Below are 23,311 nucleotides of genomic sequence, written 5' to 3' on the forward strand. Positions count from 1 at the left end.
TGGAAAAAAGCAAATTACAGAATAATTCACACTATACATAATTCAAAGACATGCTAAATTAAACAACATATATCTGCGATAAAACTCTAGGGGCATAATTAACACCAAATCCATTCTAGTAGTTTCTGGGATGAGGTGAAGGGAAGTGGGGGTCTTGATTGGGAAGGGCGCAAAGGGTGCTTAGCTCTCTTGATAATGCACTGTTGATTAAGCTGCATGATAGCCACATAGAGGTCTGCTCGACCATTCTGATCCTGATAAATTCTTGTGCAATATGTTAAATATATAAAATACTATATATAACTTATATACAGATAAAATAATGGAATAAACGCCTCTGCATTCGCTGTCCTGCTTAAGAAACAGGAAATTACCAGTACCTTTGAATCCCCTGTATATTCCTTCCCAATTATATTATTCTTTATTCTTGTATGTGCTATATCTCTGCTATTATGTTTCTGATGTATTTCATAATAAAGTTTTTAAAAGGGATGCTCTATAGCCTTCTTATGGTTATCTTATAGTCCTATAGTATATGTAATAATCAATTTGAATTTAAATTTTTGTCCCCCTTTTTTAGAATTATTGTATTTGTCATCTAAGTAGAAATTATGTACTGTGTGCATCTGACTAAATTTCTGAACGCAACGCATTTTCAACATTTTCCCAAGTATGTGATGTTTTAAAAGCATTAATGAAAATTACTCTTTCATCCGGCCCCATCAGTTTTGATCAGAGAGAACAGAGGTGCGGTGGTTTCTTGGTTAGTGCCGTAGGATAATGCTTTCTACAAAAGTAGGAGTTCATGCCAGGAGGTCAATATGACAAAAGTCTCCTTTGGAGGATTAAGAAAACTCATTGTGATGGTGGTATGGGAAAAGGAAAAACAAACAAAAAACATCTCTGGAGTAGGGGCTAGGGGCCGTGTATTAGAGCAGTGGGACCTTAGCTGTTCATCTGTAAAAGAAACGTTTCCTAGTTGGGAGGGAGAGTGTGAGTTAGCTGGAGGGATATTGTCAATGGTCTAGAGAAGCCAGCGGCAATTTCTCAGAAAGCTAGTGTAGTAGTCAGCCAGGGCTCCCATAACAAAATACCGCAGACTGTGTGGCTTAAATAACAGAAATGTATTTTCTTATACTTCTGGAGGCTGGAAGTCTGAGATCAAGGTGCCAGTGTGGCCAGGTTCTGAGGAGGCCTCTCTTCCTGGCTTGCAGATGGCCACCTTCTCACGGTGTCCTCACACTGCCTTTCCTCTGTGTGTAAGTCCTTTTCTTATAAGGCCACTGATTCTCTTGGATTAGACCCCACCCTTATGACCTCATTTAACCCTAATTACCTCCTAAAAGCCCTATGTCCAAATACAGTCACATTGAGGGTTAGGGCTTTAACTTACGAAGTTTGAGAGGACATAATTCACTCCATAGCAGATAAGTTATTTTGGTTGACAGTCTTTGAATTCAGGTGAATTCTTGAATAGGTTTTGTTTTCTTTAATTTTTAAAAATATACCATCATAAATTAAAATTGGGGTAAGTACAAGCTCTGTTTTGTTCATTTATTTTACCATGTGTTCTCAAAACCCTCCCTTTTCACTTGTGTGTACTCTATATTTGCATTTATTTCAGTTTAAGACTCAGCCATCCCTTAGTGATTTGAGCGACAAGAGCATTGCGTGTCGTTGCTGTTGTGTGTTCCAGTTTCACGCTCTCTGAGATAATGGTGATGTGTTTTTGTTTCTTTGCAATGTTACATAACCTCAGAGTTTCTAGGAAAGTAGATTCTGTAATATGCCTCCTAAAACCATTGGAAAGTTTTTAACCTGTGAGAGTACTTGAATTGTATTCATTAATTTGGGCTAAATTCCAAAGGCTGATAAATGTGAGTATCCTGGGATTTTTATGGCAGATAAGAGGTTGAAAATATGTAGTTGCTTCCTTAGGGGTCAGAACTAAGGCTCTTTTCCTATAACTCATAAGAGGTAATTCTTTGTTAACAGATGGCTACTGGCTAACGTCCCCATGGTCTGCTGTCATTTATTGAGTGGCTAAGGTGGCTCAGATGCAGGGATAGCTGGCCAGTACTCATTGAGCATTGCCAGCAGGAAAATCAGCTCTGGGGGTGAGGGGCAGGCAATTAAACGGCAGTCACAGTGCAGTGCAATCACTATCAGAGACTGTTCCAGAGGTGCACCATGAGCAGAGCTGCCACATAAGGTTGCGTAGGTTGTGCCCTAAACAATTCCAGGGAGCATCTTTCCTGTTGAATCCTCTGACGGCAGCCCTGATTGTGAGGAATCCAATCCAGTCGTGAGGTATTATCAGGAAGGGCTTCCTGGAAGCCCTTCCACTGCCTGGAAGAAGTGATATCTATACTGTGACTTGAAGGATGAGTAGGAGTTAGTTAGCCCAGTGAAGACGGTTAGGAAGGAGAGAGTGGGAAGAGGGTTCCAGGTAGAGGCTCAGAGGAAAGACTACTTTATTTCAAAGGGTAGGTGGTGTTTAGCTGAAAGTCTTGGCCTGGGGCTTTAAGGAGTGGCAAACAGGTCAGGAAAGTGAGTCATAATCTGCTGTAGTAACCATTGTAGTCCAGTCCTTTGGCAATTGACTTGAATTTGATTAATGTGCTTAACTAAATGGGAAATACACAAAACAGCAATTAAAATATGTTGAATGATGACTCAGCCACAGGTACACTGTCCTTGATTTTGGGAAATATCAGAGTATGAGGCAGAAACAAAGAAATATCCACATATCTGATCTAAAAGAAAACTAATGCTATAATTTGAAAAGTCCTTAGACCTAATCCAGTAATCTGCTGGCCTCCCATTATCTTCTGCTCAAACATATCTGTGAATTTTATTTTAAAGTATTTTAAAGAAAATGTATTTAAGAATATGATTGGTCGTCTATATTGTTCGGGTTCAGGAGATTAAATTAGTGATACTTTGTTCCCTGTCAAAATTTGGAACCAACTGGGAGATAACGGAGCCAGGTGGATAGAAATAAAAATGTCTCGTTTATTAGCAGCAGAGCTTAGAGAATGGGGTTTAGGCAGGTGGCAACAGTGGGCTTCCTGAGACTAGCCCAGAGTTAGGCAGAAATAATCCCTCCAGGCCCTGGAGGTGTTGAGCCAGCATAGACCCCACCTAGAATGAGGCAAGTGCAGTCAACCTACACTTGGGTACCATCTTGGACTCTTCTAGGTAAAAGTGGAGTCATTGAGCCCAAGTCTGCCTCCTTGGCCCTAGTTTTCAATGAAAGACTCTTCTGCTCTTCCATTCTACACTAGAGTGGGCATCTTCATTTTGTAAAGACTGTCAGAAGGTATGTGGTATGTGGTCACCCATAGAGAAATGCTGTGCTGCCCAGCAATGATGGGAAGTTTTTCCGGTGTCTCACCCAAGAGCTTCATGGACAGTAATGATTTGTCCATGTCTAGTTTTCCCAAGTAGATATCTAAGACCTAAAATAATTTTTCCCTCTTGTTCCTAACTATTACATTCCATATTTGAGGAAACTACTTAGAGTTGATAGTGTTTTTGAATCACATAAACTTATTCCCTCTTGGTTTTAATAAAATCTTTGAAATTTCAGGTATTGAAGAAGAGGGGCGTTGGATTGGAGGTTGAACTCTAAGCTGACGGGCTTGATTTTTACTATTTTACTGTCTCATATGCTAATGGAAGCAAGACAGAACTTTTGTCTTGAAGAGCTAAAGACTCACTTTGTTTCTTTAAAGTCAACCTCTATCAGAGCAGCATTACTCCCAGGCTGGTCCTTTGGAGTCACAAGTTTCCTGTGGTATTGTCAAGAGTTGTCAGAATCAGAACAATTAGAACTCTCCTACATTGCTGGGGGGAGAAGGGGGGATTGTTGCAAAATGGTATAGTAACTCTGTGAAATGTTTGGCAGATTCTTATAAAATTAAGCACACATTGCCTTATGGCTGAGCAGGCCCACTCTGGGTGTTTACCCTAGAGAAATGAAAACACGTTCACATGAAACCCTGTTCATGGATGTTTGTAGCATCTTTATTTGTGATAGCCAAAAGTGGAAAACCAGCCAAATGTCCCTCAACAGGTGAATGGGTATACCAACTCTGGTATATTCATACAATGGAGTACTACTCACCAGTAAAAAGGAATAAAGTGTTATTTCACACACTGCTTGGGTGAATATCAAAGGCAGTGTGCTGAGTGAGAGAAGCCAGTCTCAAAAGGTCACATACTATATCCTTCCCTTTAGTTAACCTTGAAAAGACAAAACTCTAGTAATGGGAAACAAATCAGTGGTTGGTGAGGTTATCTAGGGTGAGGGTGTAACTGGCAAGGGACAGGAGAAGGGAGTTTTCTTGGGAGTGATAGAACTGTTTGGTATCCTCATTGTGGTGGTGCTCACAGAATCGATGCGTAGTTAAAGTTCTTACAACTGTTCACCAAGAGGAAAAAAAATCAATTTTATTGTTAAGACAATTTTAAAAATTTAAGAAAAGACAGGATCAAGAAAGTTTAAAAAAGAAAGAAAAGAGAAAACAAGCCTCAAACTGGGAGAAAATATTTTCAAATCATATATTCAATAAGAAACTTGTGTCAGAATATGTAAATATCTCTTCCAATTCAATGACAACCTGATTTAAACATGGTAAAAGATTGGAATTAATGGACATTTCACCAAAGAAGATATATGAAGGGCCAATAAGCACGTAAAAAGATACTCGATATCATTAGGCATTAGGGAAGTGAAAAGTAAAACCACAATGAGACCACTTAATGTTCTCTAAAATAGATGCAATCAGAAGACAGTAACAAGTGTTGTTGAGCATGTAAACAAATATAACTCTCATGCATTGAGGGTGGGGATATAAAGTGGTACACAGTTTCCCAGATGGAAAACAGTTCAGCAGTTTCTTAAAAGAGTAGACATAGATTTACCATATGACACAGCACTTCCACTCCTAGGTATCTACCCTAGAGAAATGAAAACATATGTCCACACAGACTTGTATGAGAATGTTCATAGCAGCATTATTCATAATAGCAAAAAAGTGGAAACAAACCAAATGCTCATCAACTGGTGAATGGATAAACAAAATATAGTATATCCATACAATGGAATACTATTTGGCAATAAAAAGTAGTGAAGTACTGATACCTTCCTTCCACCTGGATGAACCTTGAAAACATTATGCTGAGTGAAAGATGCCAGACACAAAAGACTACATATTGTACGAGTCCATTTATATGAAGTGTCCAGAAAAGGTAAATCTATGGAGACAGAAAGTAGATCAGTAGTTGCCTGGGGCTGGGAATGGGAAACAGAGAGTGACTGCAAATGGAAATGTTCCCAAATTAGATTGGGCTGATGGTTGCACAACCCTGTGAATATACTAAAAGTCATTCAACTGTACACTTTAAACAGGTGAATTTTCTGGTATGTAAATTGTACTTCAATAAAACTTTTTAAAAAATATTTCACTACGTGTTCAAAACAGCTAACAAAAGTGTTTTGAATGAATTCTCCTTGAAACTAATGTATCAGATGAATAACACAGATGCATAGTAAGTAGCAGAACAAGTAGAAAAAGCTGTTGGAAAAGACTGTAACAGTCATTCTCAACCGGAGTCACTTATATGACCCCCAGACCTGAAAAGTCATCGTCGCTGCTGGGATCCATTCATTCTCTTTATTCTCTGAATTGGAACTAGTTTTCACTATCTTCAGACACTGTAAATAGATGTGCAATGGAATGCTTTCTTTTCTCAGGATTTCAGGTGAGCTTTAGAACTTAGATCAACCCCTACAGTGCTGTAAACAACCCCACAGTGGTGGTCAAACCGAACTGGTGATCATTACTCATATAAGGGCAGGTGAGGTCTCATTAGAGGAGAACAGTGCATCCACGCACCTGTTCCGCAACTCCTTAACAAAGGCTCAGTAACAGAGATATCTAAATGTTGCAGCTGGTGGATGGCTGTATAGAATTACAGCTAACTGTGCCCACCTGTTCAACTATCCTCCCAACATCTTCGGTCACAAAAGCGGGGACTGGCACTAGACCAATAGAGGCGGGTTTCTTTAATGACCTCATGAGATTGTTGAACCACACTTTGTCCATAAATAAATTCCTTCTTCATATGACCAATTTTTGGATGGGCACATACATAAACTGTCTATAGGATTTTGGGGGGTTATGTCTTTCTTTTAAAAATTAGAACAGTTGGCAGTTGTATACCATGAGCACAATATGTAAATACAGTCATGAAGCGAGGTTTTTTTCATACCCACAAGTTGAAATAGTCTTGAATTTTTTAAATTGAAAAAGTCTTGAATTTTTGCGCTTTTGGAGTTCACCACCTTGTTTTAAGCCACATAAAATGTCAAAGTAATTTCATCCATATTAGCTTTCTGTAAAAGTTCAGAACTAAATTTTTTCCTGATATTAGTCATCTACCTATGAAATCAGTGATTCTTTCTTCATCAGCTGACATCTTATGTGCTATTTTTTCTGGCCCACATACATTGTAGATTGTTTCTCTTTGTAATCTGGAACACTATGATGTTGATACAGTAAAATCTTCAATGCCTCTGTCGCTCTCCATTGTTTTTTTGTGAATACTGAACTTTCAAAAAAAAATCTAATGTTGTGTTTTAATTCCTTGTAGTTATGACCTCTTTACAGTTTCTTGTCAAAGAATGTCTTCCAGATCTGGTAGATGAAAATAGGCCATTCAGTTTTTTCCAAGTCTTTATCATTTTCTCACCAGAATACCCCTCGGTAGTCCTAATATCTTATTCTTTCTTGAAGTGAAAGATGCTAAATGTGAACTTAATATCATAGCAATGACTCTGTCCTTTTGCACTGTGGACTACAGTAGGAGTAAGTATGAATCTGAAATGTTTGAGGAGTTACTCAAACTTTACCTTGCGTTAGCAGTGTATACTGTTGCTTGGTATATTTTTCATCAAAACTATCAGGACTGTGTTGACCTTGGATTTCTGCTGTGGTGTTTGATGTTGCCACGTTTTCCACGAGGGGGCAGCATTATCACCTTCACTGTCTCCCTTCCATCTGGAATATGGGTTCATGGGGCCCAGGGAGGGAGGGAAAAGTTTTAGAAGTATATAAAAACAATGTTGATCATCTAATAACACTTCAAATTTGATGATGATTACTGGGAGAGAGTGTAAGGGCATTTCTTGTAATTGAAGAATTTGTCTGCAAATATAAACCTCCTGTAAGGAAAAAATTCCTCTGTTTCCCCTTTACTCAATATTCATACTGAACACCTCTGTGACCAGGTATGTGGGAGTTTTTCCCACACCAAACAATTCTCCAGCTCTCTGGTGGATACTGCCTGGGTGTCCTACAGTTCAACTCAATTCTGATGGTCTCTACCTGGAGATAGCCTCAGATCCCACAGGTTAAGGGCTCAGTCCCACAAGAATGCTACCACCCCACTTCAAATGCCAATCACAAGGCCCAGGTTGTCACCTGTGCTTCTGACTGAACATACATCAGAGGTTCTCATGGCTCTCTCCTGGGGTTCAATCATTTGCTAGAATGGCTCAAAGAGCTCAGGAAAACAGTTTACTTATTATATTACTGGTTTCTTATAAAAGGATATAACTCAGGAACAGCCAGATGGAAGAGATGCATAGGGCAAGGTATGTAGGAGGGGATGTGGAGGTTCGATGCCCTCTCTGGGTGTGCCACCCTCCCCGTACCTCCAGTGTTTACCACCCAGAAGCTCTCTGCACCCCCATACTTCGGGGGTTTTTATGGAGGCTCCATTACATAGGAATGGTTCATTGAGTCATTGGCCATTAGTGATTAACTCAATCTCTAACCCCTCACCCCTCCCTGGAGGCTGGGGGTGGGATGGAGTTGAAAGTTCCAACTCTCTAATCACAAGGTTGGTTCCCCTGGCAACCAGCCCCCATCCTGAGGCTAATCCAGGAGCCCCCAGCCGCCACTCTTCTCATTAGCATACAAAAAGACACTTAGTACTTTGAAGACGCCAAGGGTTTTAGGAGCCAGGGAACTGGGACGAAGACCAAATATATTTCTTATTATAAATCACAATATCACACCCTCTTTTGTTAAAGTAGTATTCATTGTGAGGACCCTGTGCTAGTATGGTTTAATTTTGTAGGTAGCTCTGCTGATAATGAGGTGAGAACTGTAAAGAGACATTGAGTTGTGTGAAGCAGCTATCGATTGGGGAGAAGGATAGTTTTCTGTAAATGACTTATTTTGGTTTCCTGATGAGGACATTTAAGTTAAATCATGACAGGTAGCTTCCACCAGACTACAGATTATCCTGTATTACGATGAGTATTGAGGGACCACAGAATCATCTATGTCATGTAAAACTTCATCAGAAAATAACTGCCTAACCAGGGAGTGAAAGAAGAATTAAAAAAAATACTGAGTTCCATCTGGAGCAGACAGCAGCCCCAGAGAACCCTGAGCAGGCCCCTGCCTCCAGCGGCCTCATTTCCATCACTCGGACCAGCTGGCCCCAGTCACCATGCCCATTGCTGCAACCATGAGCATCAGGGCTGAGAGCCGGCAGCCTCCTGCCACCCCTCCTCAGTAGTAGCCCACCAGCAGGGAGAAGGTCAGAGCAACGCAAGTTTGGGGGTTAGTAAAATGGTTCTATGTAAGAAACAGATATGGTTTCATCCAAAGGAATGACATCAAGCAATATATATTTGTACGCTAGACTGCCGTAAAGAAGAATGACCCCCAGGAACCACCTTTGCAGTACTGGGAGTAGAGAAACTGTGGAGTTCGATGTGGTTGAAGGAGAAGAGGGTACGAAGGCAGCAAATGTTGCAAGCCCTGGTGGATTTCCAGTGCCAGGCAGTAACTGTGCAGCAGAGTGAAACCATCATAGACGTTATGGATGTCCTCCATGTGCTCACCAGCAATATTACCAGAAGAAGGAGAATGGGAAAAAGAAGGAGGGTTCATAGAGTGCCCCCAAACTCTGGGCCCGACAGCCCACTGGCCCAACAGCGCACACCTTACTCCACGAGGAGACCCTGTGAGTGACCTTCATGTGCAGCGACAAGTCATGCGAGTGCTGACAACCAGGGTGAAGGAAAACAAGGTAGACCAGGGAGACAGATTATCTCTTGGGATTATAGACCACAATTCTCTAGGCCCCCTCCTCACCTAGGGTGGCAATGAAGAGGAGCAGGAAAGTCAAGGAGAAGAGACCCAAGGTCAGCATCCACCTCAATGTGGGTACCCCTACAACTTTACTTACCAACACATCCAGAAAACCCTCAACTGTTACCGAACCAAGTGGGTTCACCTCCTGGCAGAGTTAAAATCAGACTCTTGACCAGAAGTAGTTGTCACACAAAGTAGAACTAATTTGTAGTGGACAGGAGGCCACACGGAATCATTTCCAAAGTTGTAGCTGTCCCCAAACATGAGAAAGCAGGGGCCTTTTATTTTGGACTGGGAATGAATATTCGAAAGAGAGAGGAGGGTATTTACTCAGGCTCAGTTGGAAAACATGCTTCCACTTACACTGCAGGTTATGCTAATAAGGCCTCAGCTCCTCCCAGAGAGGAGATGATAGCATTAAAAATGAGGCAAAGGTCATAGGGTTTGCTCTTGTGGTGGGGCTTGGTCTGGTTCAGAGCGTTTGGTGATTGCATCTCTTAAATAGTTAAATACTTCCGAACCCACCCTTGAGTTCCTTGGGGCAGTTAGTTGGTGACACAACCCTAACATGGTAGAGAGACCACAGCTGGGAAGTCTGCTCCAAGGCTGAGCAGAGAGAGGCTAAGTGCTGGCTTACCATCTCTACCATCATCCAGGTTAGTCACCCACCAAGAAGAAATGAGCATGAAATTCCAGAAGTCAGACCTGAACAGAGGATTGGTGCTAAAGACCTTAAGTGTTTGCTTTTTGCCCATTGCCCAGATAACTAGAACTATCTGCGTTATGGGATTTTTATTATTTTTCCCTACAGACGTCATCTTCTTTTGGTAATGACCAACATGGTTTTCATTCATTCATTCATTCATTTATTTTTGAGGAAGATTAGTCCTGAGCTAACTGCTGCCAATCCTCCTCTTTTTGCTGAGGAAGACTGGCCCTGAGCTAACATCCTTGCCCATCTTCCTCTACTTTCTATGTGGGACGCCTACCACAGCATGGTTTGCCAAGCAGTACCATGTCTGCACCCGGGATCCGAACTGGTGAACCCTGGGCAGCCGAAGTGGAACATGCGAACTTAACCACTGCACCACCGGGCCGGCCCCCATGTTTTTCTTTTAAAATGTCTGTTTTTTATCATATACCTCTAAAAGTTTTAAAATTGTTTCATATCTGATCAATTTGAGATTATTAAGAACCTCATTTTTAATTTTTAGTAAAATTTGTAACTTGATTTTTTCACAAAAGTTAATGAACTGCAAGGTTCTGTTAATACAAGTCTTTAATAATAATAATAAAGCAATAGACACAGAGTTTGACTTAACTATATTTTCTAGATTTTATATATTATTTGTTCAACAATATCTTGTGAGTTCTCATATGTCTTAATGATAAGAGACTTTGAAGAACATTGTACATAGAATATAGTAAACATTGTTTTTCTCACGTAACTTTCTCCATTAATGGCAAAATAAGATGGAGGAGCATTTTACCATTCTCTGTTTTAATATTGCCAGCAAAGAACTGAATATAGAGAAAAGTCTGAAGTTTTCCTCCTATGAGAGCTTTGTAGAAAGTGTCTGGTAGTTACGGTGTTTTTTTTCCACACTTCCCTCGCTTTTACTTGGGCATGTGTGACTCATGGTCAGGTCCAGGGGAGCAACACGTCCTGTTCACTCGTGGAGTTGAATGCTTATACACGATTTTGCTGGGTTTTTCCTAATAGGAAAACCCTACTAAGAATGGAATGAGACTTAACGACTTGCTGCTAATTATCTTAGCTGTGTCATAGCCACAGCCCCGAGAAGCCAGCCTATAGTCCCTGAATCATTTTGCACTGTGGTGTTAGCTCCCCAAGGGGTGTAATTATTTTCTCCATGATACCAAGTACTTGAAATGACCTAAGTAAAAGCATTTCTCCCACCCCCCTCCTCTGATGTGTGGCAAATCAAGTTGTATTTGTAGCAACTAGAAATTCCTGTGGCCTGGTCCTTGCTGGCAGGTGGCAGCAGAAGTGGCCTGAAGGCTACTGCTGGTGCAAATCAGAGTTCAGTGGTTCTGCTTTGTGCTGTGCTGTCCTTGGCAGAAAAAACTTTGCTGCCTACCACCTCATCTTCCTCCACCAAAAGCCTGAGGAATGAGACACGATGAGTTGTTAGAAGTAGTCAGAGTACTGGAATAACCACGACAGGTAGTGTCCTACCGATGGCTGAATAGACAGATGCTTGACCCTTCTGAAGGACTGTGCAGGTGCTCCACCCTATTCCTGGTCTCTAAGATGACTTCTGAGTTTCTTAGTTCTTGCAAATCGACCGTGCCATTATTTTCCATGCTCTCTCTGTCATTCCGCAGGACTGATGTTTTCTTCTACTTTGTTTCAGGGCTCATCGTCGGGGTGATCCTGAGGTACGGCACCCCTGCCACCAGCGGCCATGACAAGTCACTCAGCTGCACTCAGGAAGACAGGGCCTTCAGCACCTTATTAGTGAATGTCAGTGGGAAGTTCTTCGAATACACCCTGAAAGGAGAAATCAGCCCTGGCAAGATCAACAGTGTAGAGCAGAATGACATGCTGAGGAAGGTGAGCTGGGGACGCTCAGCCATTGTTGTCCTGACACAGTGTTTGGTTTTCTGACTTCATCTGGACCTTGTGGAGAGAAATCCTTTCAAACTCCTGGAGCATTGGTAGCATTCCTGGCTCTCTATTGCTAGGAAGCTTTTGGGCTATGATGAGGAGAAGGAGGAACCGGATTTGGACTTGAGCCTTTTAGCTTTGTTAGGATCAGTAGCTGACGTGGGCCATTGATTGTGCAGTGGGTTGTACATCCTCGCTCAGCTCGTGTCTCCAGCACCCATCTCTTCTCTACCATGTCTCTTGCTAGGGTTTAGGAATGAGGTTGTTTCTTTCTTAAGATTGGTTTCCCTTTTAGTTTATTTATTCAGTGTTCAAAAGTATAATTCTTAGTTCTTCATGGTTCTTTTGCCATATTCTACAAATACTTATTGAGTGCCCACTCTCACTGGTGATTGACGCCAAAGGCTTAATGAATCTTTGGAGGAAGAATGTCTTATTGTCTTAGAATTTGAGTCCAAACATTGTTTTTTATTTGATGTTGGGGATTGTAAAATGCTCCACAGGAAAAGAGATTATGTAATCTCCTCACTAAGGCGATTTCCAGGATAAGCAAGAGATCTGCAATTATCCTCATACGTTCTGTTATCTTAAAGACTCAGCTTATCAGCAGGAAGCCGTCTGTCTAAGGTCAGGGGGATCCAGGTTGCGGGGAGCTCTCTTTAATATAGAATAAGGCTAATGTGTGTGAAGGCTTACAGTCAAAGGCAGAATGTAGCCTGTGCTCCAAAAATCAAATTATAATTGTTCTTAGGATCTACCCTAATCCTTAAAGAAAACTATTCTCCACCCAGAGCCTTAAACATGCCCATCTTCTCTGTGTCCCTAGTGGCAGTCCTAGTGAGCTCTTTGCTCTCAACCCTTCATAACAATGCATGAGATTTCCATAAACTTGTGTGAAATTAAATGTAACTGAGAAAGATGCCCAATGTAAATACCACACTAATGGCTGTTTTGAAATGGCAGCTTGAGTCCTTCATACTAGATAGGATAGAGGAAAAAGGGAAAAAATTCCAACCCATTTCCATCTTTTAGATCATAATAGAAGATAAAGCTGACTTTTGCTCTGTTATCTTTGGAAAAATGTTTATTCAAATCCCCTCTGTTTAAGCTTTTGCCACACAAAGCAAAGGTGGGAGAACAAACAAGGTTGAGATGATTATTGTTAGCTGAGGGGAGAAGAGGCATGTTGAGGCAGCTTGGTTGATGCAAAGAGTATTGGAATGGGTGTCAGGAAACTCTTGTGCTGGTTCCTACATTACTGGGTTTGGTGACTTCCAGCAGGTCCCACCTTCTTTGACCCCAGTGTCCTCATACTGGGTAGATATTGCCCAAGGCCCCTTCTCATTCTGACATTCCCTGCTTTTCAGACTACTCTTATCTTCAGCAAGAAGATAGAATAAAACATAATTTGAGAGAACCATTCTACTTTTAATTAGACTGATTAACATTTACAGTTTTTAAAGAGAAATGCTAACTTTACTTTTAATAATTAGGATGAAGATTGAAAATAATTAATTTGAAATAAAAGGCAATTAGTCTATCATCGTGAACAGATCCTTTACAAAGTTTAGGAGGTTTATAGAATGCTTAATTCTTTTCTGGATGTGATAAGACTTTGCTGTCTGATAGTTTCAGAGTGATTTCTCTGTAAAACCTACAGGTAATTTCAGTCCTCTTGAGCTGATGAATTTAAGCTGATGTTCAGGAAGCCGCTAGCTGCAGGCAGACTTTGATCTAGGCTGCATCACGGGCCATATAAGGCTGGTCCCTCAAAAGAGACTTGAATTCGATAGAATTATGTCTATAAATGATTCTGTGGGAGGACCCAGAAAATTAATAAAGAATCATGACTGCATCTTTTATTGCAGTTAAGCCTTTATAAAGGTTTGATAAAAATCAGGATGTTTTTATTTCTTGTTTAAAAACATTGACCAGAAGATTTCTGTGGTCTTCATATGAATTAAAGAACGTACCAAGAGCAGAAGTCAGAAGTGCTGTGTGGAGAAGATGCCAGTCCACTGGGGAACTGCGGTTTCTCTCCTGTGTTGAGTCCATGATTTTTCACATTTATGTTACTTGCTTTAAATATTCAAACTTTAGACAATGGCTTAAGATATTAAGCAAATACTATGGCACAATTGGTATTAAAATAATAATTGGCTTTTTTCTTTTTAAACTTTTAGGTAACATTTGATCCAGAGGTCTTTTTCAACATTCTGCTGCCTCCAATTATTTTCCATGCTGGATACAGTTTAAAGAAGGTAAGAGGTTTTTGCTGGTATTTCTTAAAGCATGGGAATCTCTATGTTAATTTACGTACATAATTTTCTAGTTTTTTCCTTTTGGCAGATTGCTTATTACTGTGATCTTCACCCACTCAGAGATTATAGTTGACTCATCATCAGTGATTCATTTCTGTTTTAAAATCTGCAGCTCTCATACATTGCAAGTGGGAATGTAAAATGGTACAGCCACTCTGGAAAACAGTTTTGCAGTTTCTTATAAAACTAAAGTTGCAATTACCATATGACCCAGCAGTTATATTCCTGAAGATTTATTCCAGAGAAATCAAAACTTATGTTCCCATAAAAACCTGTACGTGATCATTCATAGCAACTTTATATGTAATAGCACCAAATTGGAAACAACCAAAATGCCCTACGGTAGGTGAATGGTTAAACAAACGTCCATACCATGGAATACTACTCAGCAATAAAATGGGACAAACTATTGATACACACAGCGACCTGGATGGATCTCAAAGACATTATGCTGAGTGAAAAAACCCAATCTCAAAAGGTCACCAACTGTGTGATTTCATTTATATAGCATTCTAGAAATGACAAAATTATAGAGATGGAGAACAGATTAGTGGTTGCCAGGGGTTAGGGATGGTGAGTGGGAGGGAAGTGAGTGTGACTATAAAGGGATAGCATGAGGGAAGTCTTCGTGGCAATGGAACGATTCTGTATTTTGATGATGGTGGTGGTGGTTGTGGTTACATGAAACTACACATGTAAAATGACATAGAACTACACACACACTTTGTGCCAATGTCAGTTTCCTGGTTTTGATATTATGCTACAGTTACATAAGATGTAACCAGTGGAGGAAAATGAGTGAAGATACAAAAGACCTCTCTGTACTATGTTTGCAACTTCTGTGAATGTATAATTACTCTAAAATAAAAAGTTTAAAAAAATCTGTTCTTATTATTGAGAGTCATTATGCTTGGCAGCCAGGGTGGGCCCAAGCCCCTAGTTATTTAAAATTCCAAATACTTTTACAAACAGTGCGAGTAGCTCCCTCCCTTTCCCACTGTAGGAATATTCTGTGGAAATTTAGCCTCCAAAAAGGCTTCCCTTAGCTAACAGCCAAGGAGCTTGTTTCAGCTCTCTTTCTGAACGGGACCTAGAAGAGACCTTTTCATTGAGCCTAGAGAAGAGAGATCTTGGCTGCCAATAAAACTCAACAACATTCTTAGGAACTAGAGGACGTTTCAAACTGATAGACCTCTAGATAGATCAATCAAGAAAAAAAAGAGGAAGGAAATAAATTACCTGTATCAGGAACGAAAGAGGGGACATCACTATTGACCCTTCAGACATTAAAAGGACAAGAAGGGGATATTATGAACAACTTTGTGTCAATAAATTTGACAACTCAGGAAAAATGGACAAATTCCTTGAAAGATACAAATTACAAAAACTGACCCGAGAAGAGGTAGAAAACTTGAACAGCCCTATATTAATTAAAGAAATTTAGTTCATAATTAAAAACCCCACAAGCCCATATTGCTTCACTAGTGAATTCTATCTAGCATTTAAGAAATAATACAAGTCCTACACAAACTCTTTGAGAACACAGAGGAGGGAACACTTCCAAACTCATTTTATGAGAGGCATGCCTGCTCATCAGACTGGTTCTTCTGTCAAAGCAACTCTGCAGTTTTCAGAGGGTTCTTAAACTGTTTCCAGCTAACCTAAATATAGGTTATGGAGCATCTGATATGTATTAGGAACTTCACATATATTCTTTTTTTTTCTTGGTGAGGAAGATTAACCCTGAGCTAACATCTGTGCCCATCTTGCTCTATTTTTTGTATGTGGGATGTCGCCACAGCATGGCTTGACAAGCAGCGCATAGGTCTGTACCCGGGATCCGAACCTGCAAATCCTCGGCTGCTGAAGTAGAGTGTATGAACTTAACCACTACACCACTGAGCCAGGCCCAATTCTTTTATTAAAAAATTAATTATTTATTTATTTATTTTAAAATTTTTCCTTCTTCTCCCCAAAGCTCCCTAGTACATAGTTGTGTATTTTAGTTCTGGGTCCTTCTAGTTGTGGCATGTGGGACGCCACCTCAGCATGGCTTGATGAGCAGTGCCATGTCTGCACCCAGGATCTGAACTGGGGAAACCCTGGGCTGCTGAAGCAGAGCATGTGAACCTAACCACTCAGCCATGGGGCTGGCCCCTCCAATTCTTTATTTCTGTTTTTACATACAGTTTCTGTGATGATTAGAAATAATGTAAGAATGCGAGAGTGGAAGGAGATTAGCTCAAATCCCTTCTCCCCCAGGGTTCCAACTCACTGATAAACATACACAGAGCTAACTGGCAATTGAGTGAGTGATTTATCACCCGAAGGCCCTGGTAATGCATGTTGGACAATGTAGCTTAGCCTTTAACAGTGAGACTCCTTACTACCTGCCTCATGAATTGAAGACAGATGCCCTTTAGCTACCAGGTCGCTCACAGCCACAGTAGGGAGGGTGAAAGGGAGAGATCCTAGAAATTGCTGGGCCTGCCAAAGGCTGCCTCTTTTGCTCACAGCCTTGAAGCTCGAGGAGCAAGAGTAATCCCCCACATTGCACAGGAGAGTTAAGACTACAAGTCAGCGTCAAGCCAATCTCCCCCTTCAGAGATCAAATGACCCCTCCTTACTGCCTCACCATTGGGGGAGGAGGGGTGGAACATAGGTTCCCTCTTCAGGATGGATGCTTGAGAGCAGGAGGCTGTGTTTCTGCACACGCATTTACGCACTCACAGACGTGCAGAGTGTCCTCTGTGCTACGCTCCCTCTGGATTTTGGTTTTCCATACAAAAATGTATCCTTCTTCTGACTAATGTGTGGGGTTGCCAAAGTCACCTGAATCTGTATGTTAGTTGACACATAACAGGAGATGGTTTTATGGGTATGTAATGTTATTCTTTACCTAAATGGAGGACTTGGGAACTCCTCTTCAGATCAAATGAGTGATGAATAGTTTGATTTTTTAAATAACAAATTTTAATATATAATCAAGGTCATAGTTGTTTTAAAATGAACCAAATTATTGGTTGTGAAAGCCACTCTAATGGCTGAAAAACACTTTAGTTTTTGTAGAGACTTCTCTTTTCAGCCTCATTTTGTCAGAAGAAAAACAAATAACTGGCTTTACCAGTTACCAATTTAAGTTGTTTTAGAAATGCTAGTCTTTCAGGTTATCAGCTATTAATTTAGTCTCTCTCCTATTTAATTAGTCCTTATAAAGGCACTTAAGTAGTTGGTTGTTAAATGGTTGTCGTCATTGATTAAACCTGTTGTCAATTAAATGTGTACTAAATGTTTCCCCATTTAATTGCAGGTATGTAAACAGATATAGATATATGTATATTCAGACCCTTTGACCTGTGCACATATAGTTGTCATGCATACATGGGCCTGTTTTTTCTAACTTGGAAAAAATATTGGAATTAGCTTTGATTTTGTGCTACCACTCACAGTTTGCTTACAGGGCATTAGCAGGGGAAGAATTGACTTACAGAAACCTTCATTTTTGGTGAACTTCCTCCACCAAACACACACAGACACCACACATACGCACTCTAACATGTTAACATTTGTCAGTGGGGAATGGGAGAAGGAGTGGGAATGTCAGACTTAAAGTGGTCCAGCTAGGAATTGGAATGTCGGGTGGATTTTCATTCAAAGCGAACCTTCTCATCCTAATCTGTTTTAGGATTATATTCTTGAAGCTTTTACCAGGGCACGTCATCTTCTGTTGTCTCTTTTTGCCATTCTGTACTAGAGAGGGAAAAGTAAGGGAGACTCTGAACCAGTCATGGCCACGTGAACCAAACATGACTGTGAACCGTCATGGCCGAGTAGGAAGAGGACAAAAGATATAGAATTCCACCAGAATCTAGTACTAGGACTAGAGGGTCCTGTACTTTCTTCCCTAAAAGAATGTGATGGGAGTCAAGAAGGGCAGCTTGTGCAGTGGGAGGGCAATGCCCTGGGGTCAGAAGACCTGCTTTCCAGCTCTGGAGCTGCGCTTTGGTGGGCATGTGATTTTGGGCAGCTCGCATCACACCTTTGGGCTTTAGATCTCTCTCGTGTGAAGTGGTCCAAATAACACCTTCATGATGGGGTTGTTGTGAGAATTGGATGGGCTAATATATGTGAAAATACTTTGTAAACTACGAAATATACGGTTAAGTATATGAAGTGTAATACACAAGTAAATGGCATGTTATACCTTTTCAAGGTGCTGTAAAATTGCAGTTCATATCAGCAGATATGAATGGGGATGGGTAATTGTGTGTGTGTGTGTGTGTCTGTGTCATTTTAGAGTATATTGTGAGTGTACTTTTAGTGGAAGATTTACATTCCAATTCTTTTGCTTTGGCTAATGTCATGAATATGAATTTACTTCATATTCAATGTATTCAAACTAACCAGAGGGATGGTCACCCAAAAGAAAGCTGAGCAGAAAGGGAAAGGTCAGCTGGGATTAAAATTTGTTCCTGGCTACTTCCCATGAGGTTCACTGGGCTCATGTCTCATCCTTGATGCACTCCTAGCCCTCCAGGTTTTAAGCCCTTGATGGAGCTTTTAAAGGCAGGTAGGCCCACAGTTGTTGATTTTTTTAAATCTATTTTTTCAAAACATTGGTATATAAATGCATTAACTTTAAAAAAAGGCTGAGAACAATGACTGATTTAAGAGGTAAACATAATGTGTCCGTAGTGTGTACAGGTAGCAGCACGTGGATTTGGTGACTGACGGTGTGACAAGCCCTTGAAAAATTCTCTTCTGAGCACGTGGCTTTGGGGCACTAGGCATTCCTTGACACCTTCTTCACAGCCTCAGAGAGGGGCAAGCACTGGGGAAGGCCGAAGCCTAGGCCTCTGATCCTCTGTCTGGAATGCAGGCCAGAGGACGCCCGCAGCCCTTTGTCTGGTCACACTTCATGGTGGCTGCTTGATCCGGGCGGAGTTCTTCTTCCTCTGCCCTGTCTTTCCCTGACGTTGCTCAGCTGGCACACTGGGCTCTCCTGCCTTTTTAATTTTTTAGATAAGATGTTTCTGGCCCCTGTTTAATTAGGGTGTTTTGGGGATTTTACTTGTCTATTTTTGTTAAGTAGTTCTGATTGTCCAATGAGAACAGTTTATGCCTTGAGGAGTATAAGAACCATGGCTCAGGGTCCCAAGAATAGGAATTTTCCCCATCAGAATACCCACAGACCTAACGACTTAGGAGAGGTAAATCCTTGTGTGTGTGTGTTTTTTAAGGTAACCAGTGAATATACAGAAGCAGTGAGAGGGCTGCGGTTTTGCCACCTCTTTCTGAATAGTTGTTAGCTCTTATATTGGTATAAATGTATCAACTTATATACATATACATAAACTTATAAACATACATATAAACTTATAAACGTGCCCATCTTAAGTAGAACCACCTGTTTCTTGTTTCCCCACATCTATCTCTATTGTCCCTCCCAGGCTCCAAAGATTAATCGAGGTGAATGTCAGGAGACACGTCAGATCCCATGAGCAGATACTTAGGACACTCTGTTTTCTGATACTGAATTAAGCGGAAAGCTCCTTAGATAACACTTTCATACTTTATTAGTTGCAAACTTATATCTTTAGTGATCTTCTCAAGCACCACCAGATCTGGAAGTGACTAGCTGAATCACTAGAGTGAAATAAATAAATCTATGAAAATGATTGGTCTACTTGCCCATGTGTGTGCACACACACGCACTCTTAACATAATTTAATATAATCAGCTGGAGTAGTTTTCTCTGAAATTTGCTAAGCCCCTGCTTGCTCGCTCAGTGATTGGCGGGACTAAGGAATTTTAAAACCATGATGTTCAAGGCTAAATAGTATTATTCAGGAGGAATTTCAGCTATTACTTGACGTAATGGGAGCAGTAAGTCTCACTTTGTAGAGAATTTTAACGTGTTTCTAATGCTCACTGGCAAAGATCACAATGTGATTCCTGCTTTTTTGTTTGATTCAGAGACACTTTTTCAGAAATCTTGGGTCTATTCTGGCCTATGCCTTCTTGGGGACTGCTGTTTCTTGCTTCATTATCGGGTAAGTGACTCTTTGTCATATAACCAAATTAACACACTTTCCAAAGAGATGAGATCCACATGGGTTCACAGGGTCCAGTATTTTTTCCTCAGCTTTATTTGGAGATAATTGACATATACCATTGTGTAAGTTTAGGGTGCACAATGTGTCGATTTGATACATTTATAAATTGCAAAATGATCACCACCATAGTATCAGCTGCCACCTCCATCCCGTCACATAATGACCACGTCTTTGTTGTGGTGAGAACATTTAGGGTCTTCTCTCTAGGCAACAGTCAAGTATATGATCCAGTATCATTGGCTAGAATCACCATGCTGTACCTTAGATCTCTAGGACTTGTTCATCTTACAACTGGAAGTTTGCGCCCTTTGAGCACTATCTTCCCCTTTCCCCCACCCCCCAACTCCTGGCAGCCACCAGAGCCCAGTATTTTGATATTTGTGATGATGGCAGTTAAAATCTAGAGCTACATTGTCCAGTATGGTAGCTATTAGCTAGGTGGCTATTTAAATTGATTGTATGCATAAATAAATGGGGAGAAAAGTGACACATCTCCTGTGCAGATTTCCAAATAATTTGTATAGATATACTCCCCCTCAAGGAGATGGAGCTTAGCACTTTGATTGTGGGCTGTGCATAGTGACTTCCTTCCAAAGAGTACAGCGTGCACAGGGGGAAAACAGAGTAGCCTTACAGTGGAGAAACCTGACAAACGCTGCCTCAGCCACGTGATCCAGATTAACACCGCTAGTGGTAAATCGTGTTGATACTCCGAGCCCGTGATATTTGTGATGCGAATGGCACTTTACCTTTATGTCTTCCTCCCAAAAACATGTTGCCTCAGGTTAATCATGAGAAAAAAATCAGGCAAGTTCCAGTTGAGGGACATTCCACAAAATACCTGACCAGTACTCCTCAAAACTGCCAAGGACATCAAAAACAAGCAGTCTGAGAAACTGTCATAGCCAAGAGGAGACTAAAGAGACATGACAGCTAAATGTAATTTTACCCTGGATGAGACCCTGGAACAGGAAAACGGGCATTAGATAAAAAGTTAAGGAAATCTGAGTGAAGTATGGACTTCAGTTAAAAAAATTAGCTGGAAAGCTAGAGATAAAGGCAGGGGCCTTTTATGCCACCAAAAAAGGAGGAGCTTAGACTTTGTCCTTTAAGAGACAAGCCATTGAAGAGTGACAAGTTAGATAACTGGCACTGGTGACGATGGGAGGCAAGCTGGGGAAAAGGCTGCCAGGGAGAAGTCGACTGCCCGGGTCTCAGCTTGTGGTAGAAGGAAGTGGAGAGGAAGGTCTCGTTTCAGGAAATATATCAAAGATGAAAGAAGCCTTTGATAAGCAGCAAAGGGCAAATCAAATTGGTAGCATAGAGTTACTGTGAATTGAAATAGAACTGTTGAAGAGTCTGGAACAGTGCCTGGCGCACAGTAGGCAAGCATTAAGTTATAGCTCTTTATTCTCGAAAGGGTTCAATTCTGCAGATAGTTCTTGAGTTACTAACGTAGTCAATCTACTGTTCTAGGCGCCCAGGATACAAAGGTGAGCAGTGACATGGTCCTTACCATCAAGAATCTTATTATTATATTATTAGAGTCTTGGTTGTAGCGTACAGTGAGTTTATTCTGTGATTATTATTTTTTTGTTAAATTTATTCCTAAGTATTTTATTCTTTTGATGCAATTGTAAATGGGATTGTTTTCTTAATTTCTCTATTCGGTGGTTATTTTTGCTCCTCTAACACCTACAGCTGCTGCCGCCACCACACACACACACACACACACACACACACACTCACACACTCACACTCACACACACTCACACACACACTCACACACACACTCACACTCACACACACACACACACACTCACACACACACACTCACACTCACACTCTCACACTCACACACACACACTTTCTCACACACACTCACACTCACACTCACACACTCACACACACTCACACACACACACTCACACACTCACACACACTCACACACACTCTCACACTCACACTCACACACACACACTCACACACTCCCACACACACTCTCACACTCACACTCACACTCACACACACACTCACACTCACACTCACACACACACTCTCACACTCACACACACTCACACACACACACACACACACACCCTTAGTAACAGGTACTAGGCCTTTTAACACTCCTCACCCAATATGTAAGCTGTCCTGTAGGTAATGTGCCCTGGCCCAGTTGAAATATTTAGCTTGGTGGTCCCTCTTGGGCCATGTCACATTCTGCACAGCAGAAAGAGGGCTATGATGGCCTGCCTGACCCATGCAGCGTGTGAGGCAAGATATGGTGACGGGTACACTGATATTATAATAGGATGTGTAGAGAGTTTTGCCTCTTTTACATTCTTTGAAATAATTCTTGGCAGAGAAGGTCGATCCCTCGGATCTTTGTGACCAACTCATTTTTTTTTTCTCTTCAGCTTCATCCAGTCTGCTCATTTCCATGACTTTAAAGTACTATCTTAGAATCCTGTGACTTTTGTCACAATTTATGACACGTGATGCAGGGTTCTTTCTCTTCTTTTCTTCTCTATTACCCAGTCATTTAAGATGCCTTAACTAATTGTTGCCAATTGAAGACCATACTTAATAGTTGTAAGTAAGCAGAACTTTTAAAAATGGAATGCTTAGATGTTTCAACAAGATGACATTAACTGCAAACTATCACTTGGTGCCAAAGACTTATTGTACATGTTCCTGGTAAGTGTCTACCCACAGCAGCTGCCTGGTGTTTGCACAAAACTCCCCTGCACTACAGTGTTCCAGTACCGCTCTGCCTGCACGTGTGCTCTGTTGCTTGATTAAGAGGGTTCTTTTCCTTCCTCCTTCTCACATAGTTTGCCTTGCCTTCTTGCAGAAATCTCATGTATGGTGTGGTGAAGCTCATGAAGATTGTGGGGCAGCTCTCAGATAAATTTTACTACACAGATTGTCTCTTTTTTGGAGCAATTATCTCTGCTACTGACCCAGGTATTTACATATCTGACTTTACCATCATGATATTCCATTATTCAAGTCTTACAAAGTTCAGAGCCATCACTAACTTTTGTTGCGATAGGGAGA

General features: G+C 41.0%; 1 protein-coding gene across 3 annotated transcripts in view; it reads left to right on the forward strand.

Moving 5' to 3' along the window:
• The window catches only part of SLC9A7 (solute carrier family 9 member A7), a 153,687-nt gene that overhangs the window by 63,231 nt on the left and 67,145 nt on the right, over nt 1-23,311 (forward strand). For all 3 annotated transcript variants that reach the window (XM_046673911.1, XM_046673912.1, XM_046673913.1), the window contains exons 2-5: nt 11,558-11,757; nt 13,995-14,072; nt 20,109-20,185; nt 23,106-23,218. In XM_046673911.1, the coding sequence (XP_046529867.1) occupies nt 11,558-11,757; nt 13,995-14,072; nt 20,109-20,185; nt 23,106-23,218 (468 nt within the window). The remainder of the gene's footprint in view (nt 1-11,557; nt 11,758-13,994; nt 14,073-20,108; nt 20,186-23,105; nt 23,219-23,311) is intronic.

Source organism: Equus quagga, chromosome 10 (assembly GCF_021613505.1).
Source record: "Equus quagga isolate Etosha38 chromosome 10, UCLA_HA_Equagga_1.0, whole genome shotgun sequence".
Taxonomy (NCBI): Eukaryota; Metazoa; Chordata; class Mammalia; order Perissodactyla; family Equidae; genus Equus; species Equus quagga.